Source organism: Centruroides sculpturatus, unplaced genomic scaffold, assembly GCF_000671375.1.
Source record: "Centruroides sculpturatus isolate CEXI.00-Female unplaced genomic scaffold, Cexi_2.0 scaffold241, whole genome shotgun sequence".
Taxonomy (NCBI): Eukaryota; Metazoa; Arthropoda; class Arachnida; order Scorpiones; family Buthidae; genus Centruroides; species Centruroides sculpturatus.
In genome coordinates, this window is record NW_019384409.1 from 431,967 (window position 1) to 445,934 (window position 13,968).

The 13,968-nt window shown below is 30.8% G+C and overlaps 1 protein-coding gene across 1 annotated transcript in view; it reads right to left on the reverse strand.

Moving 5' to 3' along the window:
* Positions 1-62: 62 nt before the first annotated feature.
* The window catches only part of LOC111618975, a 147,063-nt gene continuing 133,157 nt past the window's right edge, over positions 63-13,968 (reverse strand). The window contains exons 4-5 of the mRNA XM_023360601.1: positions 1,853-1,916; positions 63-509 (exon numbers count right to left, since the gene is read on the reverse strand). Coding sequence (XP_023216369.1) covers positions 1,875-1,916 — 42 coding nt within the window. The 3' untranslated portion in view covers positions 63-509; positions 1,853-1,874. The remainder of the gene's footprint in view (positions 510-1,852; positions 1,917-13,968) is intronic.

The window sequence follows — 13,968 nt, forward strand, 5'->3', positions numbered from 1 at the left end:
ATATATAATATAATATATATATATAATTATATGCATAATTTATCTGACATAGATCACAATTAACACACATTTTAATGAAAAATATTCCAAAGTTACCACAATATTTATATATAATTTTTTTTTTACTTTTTATTTTATTTTTTTATTTTTAAATCTTTATTTTGTATTTCGAATCCTGGTCGTGTAATGCAAAAATAGTTCTTCTTCAGTCACAAGATGGAGCCACTGACCTTGTTTCCGCTTTTCGATTTCGAATTGTTTAGAGAAATTTGTGCGCTGTTTGGCATTCCTCACGGAAAGGCAAAGAGTGATGAAGATTTGTCAAGATCACAGGTGATTTTTGTTTGTTTTTTTTATTGCAAACAATTGCTTCCAGGATCGCGAACAGGCCGTTGGATCTTTCTTCCAAAGCACCTTTTGTCGTTGTTGGTCGCTGGCGAAAATGGACCATTCCCATTGGTGGAGGGATAGGTGGTGTTGGAATGAGATCCTTCCCCGTTAAAATTCATCTGTTAAAATTTAAATAATATACAGTAATTTAATACAAATTTTTAAAAAATAATAATAATAATTTTAAATCTAATTTCTAATTTTATCCAATAAGATTACGATTTGACAAATCGTTTAAATAAACGTCACAAAATTTAAATTCTTAACCAATTACATTAAAGTATTTTAACTTTGACGTCTGAAGAATTTTTTTTTAAATAAAAATTACCCGAGTTAAACAGAAAAAAGTTATTATTCATTACGATATTAATAAATATTTTTTAATTTAAAATTCATTACAAGTTAAATATAATTTCTATAATATTAATTTTGAATGTTGAGTAATGAAATTTTAACCGTATTTTTTGAAGGGGGAGGGCATTTTACTAACCGTATTTACGGTTTAAATTTGAATTAATTGTAAAATAGAAAGGTCGAAAGTTACGGAAAATCCGAGCGAATGTGTGATGAATTATTAGTCGGAAGCGAATTGTAGCTAATTGTTGTTTACAGACCCACTAAAAATGGTGAAAATCTATAAAAATTAAAGATTTAGAGAAAGAAGAAGAAGAGGAAGAAGAAGAAGAAAGGGGGAGGGTAAAAAACATTTTACGGTAACCGTTACCAATTTAATCGTGTCTTTTTTCCTGGCTGACTTGTCGTCATAGTAACGGCACGTGCTATTGTAATCGAGATCCCGCAGTCGTGACAGCCATTGACGTCACCAAAGTGTGTTTTATCAAAATTACGTTCGATTTTAAAATAGAATCCATGATTTATTTTATTAAAATGCGTTCCAAAATAAAATCTTGTTGTTGTTATTACTTTTTATGTGACACAAATTCGTTTCGCAAAATAATCTTACATATATATATTATTTTATACGAAATATCTAGCAATTCTTCTATAAATAATTTCTATTAATTATATCAACGATTCTCTCTCATTTCCTTCCTGGTAAACGTTCGTATCTTTATTCAAACGTATAAAATTGGACGAGTAAATTGCCGAGCTAGACTTAATAAGTGGGAGGAAAATACATGGCAGTCTATTATGATTATAGGAGGTCTTAGATGATGCTAACTATTTATACTCATTCGATAATAAAGTAGAATATCTGATATTGTCATTTGGCAAGCGCATTAATCTCTTACTTGTTGATCTATCCTTTGGATATACAACAAACCGGCGAATATCGTGTATAATGCGCACTTCCGGTGCGCGAATATGCCGTCTATTTTAAGCATTTTCCTAATTTATCGAGGAAATTATCATTAAGAATCGATGGTAAGTGACAAATGAAACCTGCAATTTCATATTTAATGCATTTCGAAAGAATGGAACCACAAATTAGGTAACTTACTACGATTTTAAAGGGTTGTTGTTCACACATCGTCCGACGTTTTTGGCCACATTTCTTTGTTTACCTTGAAAGAAAGAAATAAAAAAAAATTTAATTCGGTATCTTATTGTCGTTTTTATATATGGAAATTATTTTAATATTAAAATGATTTATTCGAAGAAAAAGAAAATTTTTATGACTATATAAAAACAAATTTTCGAATTTGAAATTTTTTTCCAGATGTGCAATTGCAGCAATAGATGGCAGTAAACGTTTTATCAAAGAAAAATACAAAGGAGTCTTAGTGATTGATTGCCTTTATATCAGTATAGGCAGCTGCATCTAAAATATTCAGACGAATTTAAAATAAACCTGAAAAAGAGGAGATAAAAAAAAAAGGGTTTACTAAACAGAAAACAGTGGCAAAAATCAAATTAAAAACAAAACTTTACTTGAATAAGTAGATAGGAATATTAACGAACCATTATTCGCGGCAAAGAATTCTGATACAGAAATACTAGCGAGCAAAGGGGGGATCTTTTATTTAATAGTGGAAAGCATAATAGCTCAAAGCTTCGATAAATATGTGAAGAAGTACTTATTAAATATTTATGACCATCCGTTGGCTAAATCCGGACGTTTTATAGTCACTTTTACAGTGCAGTCATTTTTTCCTTGGAGGCAGGTCAATATTTAAACAATTTGCTTCGCCCCTTTTGCAGTACTCAAAGAGATGCAATCATAGTTCAACAGATTGAAAGTTAAAACAAAGAATAAAAAAAAGAAGAAAAAACTAGTCCTTTTACCTTAATTAAATGCAAATGGGTAAAAATTTCTAAATTTCTACACAAATTTCTCAGAGTGTTACAAACTAATCAGGATATGCAGAGAGAGTATATCCCCTAGCTAAAGATTTACAAGCTTGGATGCAATATCATCCACAGACTCAGGATATAGTTCTCTACCCCTTTTCTGCAATACTAGTGGTTTTTACGACTTGGCGGTACTGCCTTTCCTATTTATTTTGCTCCTTCATCACCATTGAGAAGACCAGATTTCTCCAGTGTCTCTGCTATCAGCAGCGATTACCTTACTCACAATGAGGTTCTTCCATTATAGAACCCCATCAGGTTGTATTTGGTGGAAGCCCTATCTGGCTCTCAACCTCTTTACTCTCGCCAACTACGTCCTCACACAATAAATGGAATTGAATTCGAGTTTCGTGGGATTTTACCAACTTTCTCTTATAGTAACTATGCATTTTTAAGGTGTACCATTGGAAATTTAATACAGAAAACTCCATTTAACTTTTTATCATTTATAAAATATCTCGGTGGACTTTTTTTTTGTTTTTTTAGAATTATTCATTTATCGTCTAGCCTCGGAGCCAAGATATTATCCATAAACAGGGACGAGCCTGTCATAACTTCTTCCTTTTTTTTTTTTTTTTTGATTTTAACTAGAGAATTATTTTTCATCTTTAGATAAGTTTTTATAGCGAAAAGAACCACCCCCGATCATTCCAAATTTGTTCTAAAAATCAAAAAAATCAACAAAACTTCATTTAACTCTAGATAAATACGATTATTGTAAGAAAAATAATTAGTTTTATGTTTTAACAACATACTAAGTTAAATTAATTTCTGTTATGCCAATTTCCCAAAGGATTTCTAAGAGGAAAGAGAAAATAAAAATAAAATAAAATAGAAAAACAAAGGATTACATTACTCCTGTCGATTAATTATTCGAAAGAGGGAGGGAGACAAAAAAAGAGAGAGGAGAGAGGAAAAAAAGGAGAGAGTTTTAACTACTACTTTCAAATGTAATTTGTATGACCTAATTATTATCTTGCAATTTAGACTTATTTATTTTTCCCAGGCGATTAAAAGGACAATAAAAATTTCTACGAAAAATAACACAAGAAAATGTATTTGTATATGATAATTACTCTACGTAGGCAGGAAGTTTTTATTTTTATCTATTCATTTGTATGCTTTGGAAACACCGAACACATTTTCTCTGTTTTTATACTATATAATCATTTCGAGATGAAATTATATAGATTTCTTTTCTATTATTATTATGTTTTACATCAGAGTCTACATGCATTGAATAACAGAATGCATAAATACATAAAAGATGAAACCGGTATACATTTCTCTCTTTCCTTTGACATCTTATTTTACTCGAAAATATTTATCATCATACGGATTTCTTCTTCTATTACTACTAATTAAATATCGATTACGGGTGTTTACAGTGTCCAATATTATTATATTAATTAATTATGAAAAAAATCTACATTATTTTTTTTAAAGTCCNTAAAAATTTAAGATTTGTTTTAGTTTTTCACATTATTTAGTTTTGTTTTATTTATTGTTTTATGTTTTTTGTGTGCTCTATTTCTTGTGGGAGAGGGAGAGGGAGGGGGCCCGTTAAGAAGAAAATGTCTAGGGCACCAAAGTGGGTTAATCCGGCCCTGCCTCGGTCATCCGATAGACTGAATCTATAGCCTATTTATTTTTACGTTATTTGCATATAAGGCTACATAAAGTATTTTACAAATTAACTACAGTTGCAATTGTAACAAATAGTTTATACTCGTGTATGTTTTATTACCTAATATAAGAATGCGTTAAGTTAGTAGCAATTGACAACCGAAATGACTGATAAAAGCGCCTTATCATAGCGAATAAAAATAGTAAAATATTATTTATAACTGCTACTTTATCTCAAAATGGAAATAGTTTTTGTCTCGGTTAATCTGGATGTTTGGAAAACCTAGTGAGAAAGCGATAATATAAGTAAATTATTATATAGTCTAGTATATTGAACTTGGCCAGTATTTTTCCCTACATTTTAAATGAGAGAAGTAAAAGGCCTATAGAGGAAACAGTGCCCACGGTAAATATTCATGGTCTAACAAATAACAGTTTTAAAATAATCAGCTGTGAATCTTAGAAATTATGTAGAGTATACTTTTCTTTCTTTAATTGAATTTTACTTGTAAAAATCAAAATTTAACAGAAAATTCACTCTGTATCAAATGATAGTTTTCATCCTTTCCTTCTCTATGCTTCGATTTACTTTTAGTAAATACGAGTAGTTTTTTTAATAAACAGTTCTCTTTGTATGTATTTTCTCTTCAAAATTAAATGAACAAGTAAATAAATGAATTATTTTGATTTAAGATTATTGTAAGAAAAAAACATCGAAACAAATTGACTGCTTTTATATTATTTAATTGAATGGCATTGAGTTGGATTAAATCTTTTCAAAATTTTGACAGACCATCAATCTATTTTACCATTATCAATATTATTCCATTTAGGAAACGGCTATTTTATCAGAATCCATTCCTTCGTGTCAATTGTATTGTTTATTAATTTAAAAAAATATACCAAATAAAACTTCTCATCGGATATAATAAAATATTCGCATTACTCAAATTGAATGTGGTAAATTACAATCATAAGCGATTACAAATAACATAGTAATGTCAATAATAAAAGCGATTTATTGTATTATATGTAATATCAACGAAACGAAAATAGACATGGAAATATAGAAGTAAGGTAATTACACTTATAACTTAATAGTAATTTCAGTAAAAATTACGATCAAAATAAATTTTATTATTTAGATTAATTAGTGAAGTTCATTTTTCTCATAATATTCGCTTTATTTATTAAAGTACAGGCATTCCGGCAGAATTAATGTTTTCTCGGTAGAACACTTCTTACTTTTCAAGACTCAAACTTCATACAACACATATCTTTGCATTTTTAACAAAACGACACGCGGCAAGTCTCGAGTTACATTTTAAATAAAATTGATAGAATGTCACAATCATATGCAGGCTTGAAAGGAGCGCATTCTGCAAGCTTAAAGTCTCCATTTGACGTAGTAACAATTCTTTACTGTAAATTTTTAATTTTTTAACAAGGCTTTTAAAGAGCTGTATTTGTTAACATAGATGTAATGTTTACAGTACGGGGTGTAAATTATAGGTTACTGTATATAAAGCTTTGTACAGTACAAATGCTATTTATTAACGGCAAGATTACTGTAATTATTTGATGATTAGAAATCTATCATCAAACTTCAACCATTTTACATCCTTAATTTTCTTGTTGGAACCATGCCATTTATTTTAAATTGTCCAATAACTATACGAGAGGTGTTTACACGAATTTCTTTTTATTAAAACGTTCTTATGGCACTTTTGAGATTTCAGACGAAATGCATTTCCGGATTTTTTTAAACAAAATAACTGCTCTTCAGTTGCCTTTTCAACTCACCAATGTTATTTAAAAGATACCTCAACCATCAAATACAAATTTAAAAGAAAAAATAATGTAACCATTTTAAATTTGTATTTGGTGGTTGAGGTATCTTTTAAATGGGCATCAGTGAGTTGAAAAAGTAAATGAAGAGGGATTGTTTTGTAAAAAAAAAACAACGAAATGCATTTAGCCTGGAATTTTGAATCGCAAGGGTGCCATAAGAAGGTTTAATAGAAGGAAGCTTGTGCATATCTAACATAAGTGTAGTAAAATTGCAATGTGGTTATTGGACGATTTAAAAATTTAATCCTACAAATAGACGTTTTTGTTAATAAAATGATTGTAGTCTGATTTTTCAGGGACGGTTTACTGACATTAAGCGGGGATATCTGTATTTATTTTATAATTACTGAGTTCAAACAACACAGTTAAACTGTAAAAATTAAACAATGGAAAAAATGGCTCATGCTTGCAAAAAACATTCATTTTTAAGGTAATTTTATTTGAATTCGGCTGAAAAATTGACGACGGTAGTTTTGTCATAAGAAGTAATTTCATATTAGGCCTATATATTTGCGAGCTCTTATTTATAAAGACATAAAGATTTAATATTGTATTTAGAATTAACTATAGAATTCGAGTTTGGAATTTTGTTAACAGATTTTTTTTTTAAATAACAGAACCCTTTCCTAGACAGAACTATCAACATTTCGTAGCAATCTTTACTAACTTCTGGTACTCCAAATTTAAATTTACAGCCTGTTAAACCTCTACTTGCGTTGCATACGAAAATACAATTTTCGTTAACCACTTTCTTAGCAGGTGAATTCTTATTGGCTTTCGTGCAACCAATAAAATCTCGAGGCTAATGGACTCTAGATTCAACTTCGACTTCGATCTTTCCTAAAAGCACCTATCTTATCATTTAGTCGTTTTTTGCAGGAGGATTCTAATTTGGTAATCGGCAGCCAATCACATTTCCAGGTAAATGAACAGAAGATTCAAACCCGACACCATTGCACAAGTTTATTGCTTACTACCATGCTGTGTAATACCTCATTCTCATTGGTCAAATGGAGGTCCTTGCTGGCGGGGATTGAGGTTTTTCAACGAAAAGTAATCATTGATTTTCCTGGTTGAAACGATAATCTAAAACAATCTTTTTTTCTAATTTTAAATATGAAGTGCCATTCACAGACGAATTCCAATTTTTAATGACCAAGCAATCAGATTTCTCTGAAAACTACCAGAAGATTTGAACTCGGCATCCTCGAAAACTCCTAGATATTTTCTAGATATTTTCTGTTTTCTATTCAAATGCCGTACTAGTCATATCCGTTGAAGAAGAAAAATGAAGTTTACTCAACAAAAAGTATTTGTTGAAACGGTATCCAAATATGTAGAAAACAAAGTTTCTTCTTTTTATATTCTAGACATTTTCTGCTTAGAAACATTTACGACAGAAAAATATATTTCTGTTTTTTCCTAGTTCGATTGTGCTACATCGGGTCCTCTTTTCTGCTAAATTTCCGGTAACATTCTCAAACTATCACTCCGATTGGCTTGCGTCACCCTCCAGAAACAGAAATTGAGAAGAAGAAGCGGTATCGAACTTGCTTTCAGCCATCTTTCGGTCGTAAATAATTTGTTTTTTGTGTCATAAAGTGCACTTTTCTGCTCATAAACCTCTAGTATGTCCCTTAACACCCGAATAGGGCCAGTTTCCCGTAGAAAGTTCTCCCGGGAGGCAGATCGCCCTTGTGTCGCGTTGCCTTATTCCATCAATAAATTCCAAATCTTTTATATATTATAAAAATTTTTTTACAAAATTATCTTTCTTCATTTCAAATTCATGTTCTAAACACACATTTTTGTACCGTTCTCCATTATTTTTGTTTGTTTGAAGAGTAGGATCGATCAGAGTGGGATTATTTCGATCCACAAAGAAAATATAGGAGTGCATAGGTCAGATTTTACTGTTAAACTAACTCTGCACTGATTATTTAGCTTTTAAGCTTATAAATCTGTGTTCTAAGTTACTTATATATTATACGAGGATTTTACGCTTAATATATTCAGTTACATTAATTAAAAATGTAAATGAAGCTATAATATATCAATACTTTCATAAACTTTTTATAATAATAAATCAAATTCGATTGCAGCCAAAAAATAATTTAAATAAGAAAATAAATAAATATTTATTGTTATTTAAAAGAAAAAACTTTAATGATGATAAATATTTTCGGAATTTATAAATAAAATCCCCTTCCATCAAAATATGTCACTTTTATTTTATATCAAATTCAATGGGAAGAACGAAGAGAAGATTGTTGAACTTTCGTTCTTAACCGTTGAACCTCGCCAAGAATAATTCAGTGGAAGCTCATTTTACATTAAATGTAGGTCGAAAGGTAATATCGACGTTAATTTTAATAATAAAATATATTTAGTATCGACGAAATAAACATATTGACGAAATTCTCGCTATGATTAACCTATCAAGCCCTATCAAGTTCCGAGTGCTGTTCAATAATGAACGAGTGGAGTTTAGGTTAGAGATGCGAGACGACTACTCAGCGAACACTAACTTGCTTTCTAGATATCGCATCAATGTCAATAGAATAAGGTTAGAGGAGACTAACGCATATTTACAACAGTCTTTATTTAGACCCTGAGTTACCTGTACAGTAAACTATTATAAATATTAATTTTAATTAGGAAAAATGATGCAAGCCATCTCGGATGATTAATAAATCTAATTTTTAACTCGGTTTAAATTTTTTTATTCCATTTTTTTTCTTAAGATATACTGTTTTATTATCGTATATAGAACACTACTGTATAAAAATCACTTCGGTAACATTTTTCATATTCGCTTTGTGACACAAACTTATGGAAAATGTGTTTCGACTGCATTTCAACGATACCACTCCATCATGCATTCTCTAGATAGTGATAAATACTGTATATGTGTGTGTATATATATATATGACATATCAACCCTATTGTACAATGGACATTTCGCCAAACATAATTCCCTTTATTGCCCTAATCAACTTTCCTGTCATTGTTAAGCAACAAACTGACGTATTTTATGGCAAACGAACTTCGGATTAACAAAAAAGTTGTAAGGCAATAAAAACAGAACGGGAAACTGTAGTTCGGCATATCCCATTTTCAAAATGAATAAACGTGACTGCAGCAAGTTATTACATTTTATATTCAGTGTTAAAATGTAGCTTCTCCCTCCCTCTCTTCCGACAAAGAAATAATTCTGTTCAAAGATGGCTGAGTCATTGCTTAAGCCATAAACGAAACTATTAAAGGAAATAAAATCACCTTTCTCAAAATACGTTGCATTGTTGTTAGATTCTTTGCATCCGGATGTTTATCAACTATATTTTCATTTTTTTTTTTACCCATTAAAAGTTTTAATAATAAGTTGAAATAGTTTTCACATCGAAATATTCTGGAAGAGACAATTGTAAGAAAAGAAATATGGAAAAGAATAAGCGCTTTCGTAAAAAACGCATTAAAATGTATATATATATATATATATATATACATTTTTCTGCTGCGAGGACCGTCGTGACAATTAAAATTCTCGAAAGTAACGGTTTCTAAGTTGATTTTGTGCATTTATATTTGTTTATTCGGATCACAGTCTCGATCTCGACAAAGCAACAATAGACGAGGGGCATCCTTCGGGGATTCAATAATCTCCATTCAAAGCCCGGATCATTTATTTACCCACAAAAAAAAAAGTTGAAAAGGTGAATGCTAGGTTAGGCATCCGGATAATTTTCATGTAAGAAAGAATACTCGCTGCACCAATCGTCTCCAAACGGGCATCGGAAAAGCTTATATAGGGCCACATCTTAGGAAAAAAAAAAGGAAGTGCAGTTAATAAAAATTTGGAAAATGTATTGTTGTCAGTAACGGTCCTTCTGTTATTCGCATCGTTCTCCTTCATTTGAAAAAAAAGACGGTGCAAATAACCTATATCGGACGAAAAACGGAACATTTAAGGCGATTTATGGTGATAAAGCAGTAAAAAACAATCACGGAAGCAATCTAGGGAATTTTTAAAAGCCATATCTATCCGAATTGATCAAGAAATACAAGTAAGAGAAACCACGTTATAACAGAATACAGATAGATTGTCTGACTGCAATGAGAAACTGCCATCCGACAGAAAACACTTTTACAAAATTTATCTTTGCTATGTCCGGAATCACCCCACCCACTATAGACGTCAAGCTGATAGTCGCTATTTTTGCATAATAGTCCGATATAAATTGCCAGATGGTGAAATAAAATACATCAAATACGCCCTACGTCAGTCACAATGTTAGAGACTCGGTCCAAAAAAAGAATACTTTGTAAAATATGATCTAAGTCGGAATATAATAAAATACGCTCGAATAACTCCGCATACAAAAATATCACCGGGATAAATATATATAAATGCGGATCGGTTAGATCCATCTATCCGCGGATTATTCACGTGCCGATAAATTCTAGAATACATATCGTAAATCCACTACAAAAGTTTCCTATCCCCGGATAATCGAATTGCTCTTGTACGCTTGTATTATATTTATATTACGCGATAACTCTACTGTTTCGGGCGTAAAATATTAACTATAAACCTCCATTATATACTGTATAAATGGAATATATCTTCCATTGTATTTTATTAAATATTCTATTATATTTATCTGCGGATTAACCGGGTGTCATTTATGCAACTAAGACACAAACAGCATAATTTATAAATAATTTGTTTGTTTTTTTTTAATTTTTATTTTGACTCTTAAATGATTTTGAACAGATATCTTGACACAGCTGTTGGCCATTTTCCAATTTACATTTAACAACATTTTGGATTTCGCAAAAATCAATCCTACAACATTCAATATGCTATTACTCTTTCAAAACTGGTAGCTCCATCTAGTGCCACCAATATGCACTAGGCGCACAACATTCTACTCATCTAAACAATAAAATAATAATAATAAAAAATAAAAAATAACACCACATTCGCGACTAATAACACATTAATATCAACGATTCGACAATTGTTTTTCCTCGTCTTTAAAGTAGCTGTTGTTGTTTTTTTAATCAATAACAATATTGAAAAATGAAGTAAACGGAATTAGGCGTCAATTTTTTTTTTAAATTATTTATATGGTAAAATTAGGCGCTAGAATATGCTTTAGGTTTGAAAAAAATGATTGTATTTTTTTTTTTTTTTGTATAGAATAACTGTACAAATGTACACACCAACTACACTATACATTAGTTATAACTTCTCTCAATAGATGGCACTAGTTGACACAATCGTTTCATTTGTTCATAAACACTATTATGGAAGGAAAGGCAAATACCGAATCCTTCTACTAACAATATATATATATATAATATAATATATATATATAATTATAGCTTATTTCATGTAAATAAATAATATTTTAATGCTTTAACGCTGTTAAATATTAGATTTAATACAATAAAACGCTCACCTCGCAACAACGTCCTCTAAACAGAAGCCATTTTGATGTTTTCTTTAGTGTCCGTCATTCACAGGTTGGCTTACATAGTTTAATATATTAGTTTAATTTACTAAATACTTTCAACTTGTGTAATTTATACAATGAAAAATCGGATTGTTTTGGTATTTTTAAGTTAAAATTGCTGGAAAATAAGCTTAAAAAATACGTTGTAAATTTATCGCCTGTTTGTCTGTATGTCAGAAAGAACTTAAATCTCGAAGAACTAATTATAAACAAAGAATTACATTGTATATTATCGATCAAGGTTATAAATAACACCCTGATATCATTATTACAGTATCAAATAGAATAATATTAATTTAATATCAACGTTATCACATGTACTTGGTATCATTTGTAATCTGTCATTGACATTAATAATTGTGCGATTCCGATTTCTCAGTATTTGCCTCGGATTATATATATATATATATATACAGGCCAAACCTGAGAACAACGGCCACTGACGGAATCGGCCGTTGTTCGAAAGTTGGCCGCCGTCTGGAGGTTATTTTATATACATTTTAAAAAGAAACGTTTCCTAAAATATGAATCGCTCCTTGGAAGATCCAACGTTCAAATGAAAAATCGATTATTGTTTGATCAATCGATCATTTAGTAAATCGATGAATGAGAACACTTTTTATATTCTCTTATGTGCATAATTGTATACATAACGTGTGTGTTCACAGTAGCGAGGACCAGACAAACTGGAATTAGGGAACCCCCATCTACAGTGTTGACTTCAGGCTTTTTTCTTCGAGAGAAGTTTTTGGGGAAATATTTCCTTATAACAGTTGCTTTGGGGTCCCTGTTGGTGGAGGCCCCAGTTAATTGCCCTTTTTTCCACAGGATATGTTAGACAGACAATGTACCCATTTCTTCAGTCGTTTCCAACATATCAAGTGCTTACCAGAAAAACTGAGATTTTGTAATAAACAAGTGTTTCAGTTTATATGAAAATCCACGAATAAGTGTACGGTTTTATCCAATTCGTGTACTAGTGTGTGCCTTTCAAACGCCCTGTCGAGGCTCGAACCCACGTACAACTACCAGCGTTCAATGGTTTTGTCCACTCTGAAACGAGTGGGCCTCTCAGAAGCCCTGACAAAGCTCATGTTTAACCCATGTTCAACTACCGGTGTTCAATGGTTTTGTCCGCTCTGAAACGAGTGAGGCCTTTCAGAAGCCCTGACGAGGCTCGAACCAACATACAACTACCAGCGTTCAATGGTTTTGTCCACTCTGAAACGAGTGGGGCCTTTCAGAAGCCCTGTCGAGGCTCGAACCCACGTATAATTACCAGCGTTCAATGGTTATACCTGGTAAGCCGCTGGTGGGTGCTTCTCAGAGGCCCTATTAAAGTACGAATTTTCAGATTATAATAGCAGTTGCAATGCATAATGTCTATAGAACAAGTTAATTCTTAAAACATGATAAATTTCCCTTAAAAAGTATCGAATATTTAATTTTAAAAAATTATAAAATATTTGGCCATTTATGCATATTTTCTGAAATTTTGGTTATTTCCTTACATTAATAATACCCAAATGTATAATATTAATTCTCGTGATAGAAATTTTGTGAAATTTAAATTTGAAAACTTTAATGTTCTTGATTATTAAGCGTAAACACAGACATTTTTAATTTTTAATGTAGTTTTATTTATCAAGCAATTTATCCAGAAAGTTATTATAATCTACAGTTCATAATAATAGCCATAATTAAAGAGTAATTTTAAATTGAATATCATTTAAACATTTTAATGGAATTAAAGGATTTCAGCATGAGAGCAGTTTACAGATAATTTACTGATTAATTTACTCTCTTATTTAATATATCAGCAAATATATAATGAGGTGGATAATAGCCCACTTTATATTTTTAAAAACAACAAAACATTTATATGAAATAAATTTATATAACAGGAATTAAATTTTTCTTTCAAGTTTTACGTAGGAAGAAGTTAAATTATATTGAAATCAATTAAAGATTTTATACAGCCAAACCTCTAAACAACGGCCACCGACACCGACATAAAAAATGGCCGTTGTGTGGAGGTTATTTTTGTTGCATTTTTCGTTCTTTTAAACTAAATGGTTGATGTTAGGAAGTTTGACTATACTTTTATTATATACAGTCGACCCCCTATAACACTGTTGATAATTCCGTTTTATATGAATTCCATGTTGTACGAGTCACTTAAATTTTACAAATACGTGAGCCGTTCACAGCCCGGCACACGTATTTGTAAAATCTAAGTGACTCGTACAACATGGAATTCATATAAAAC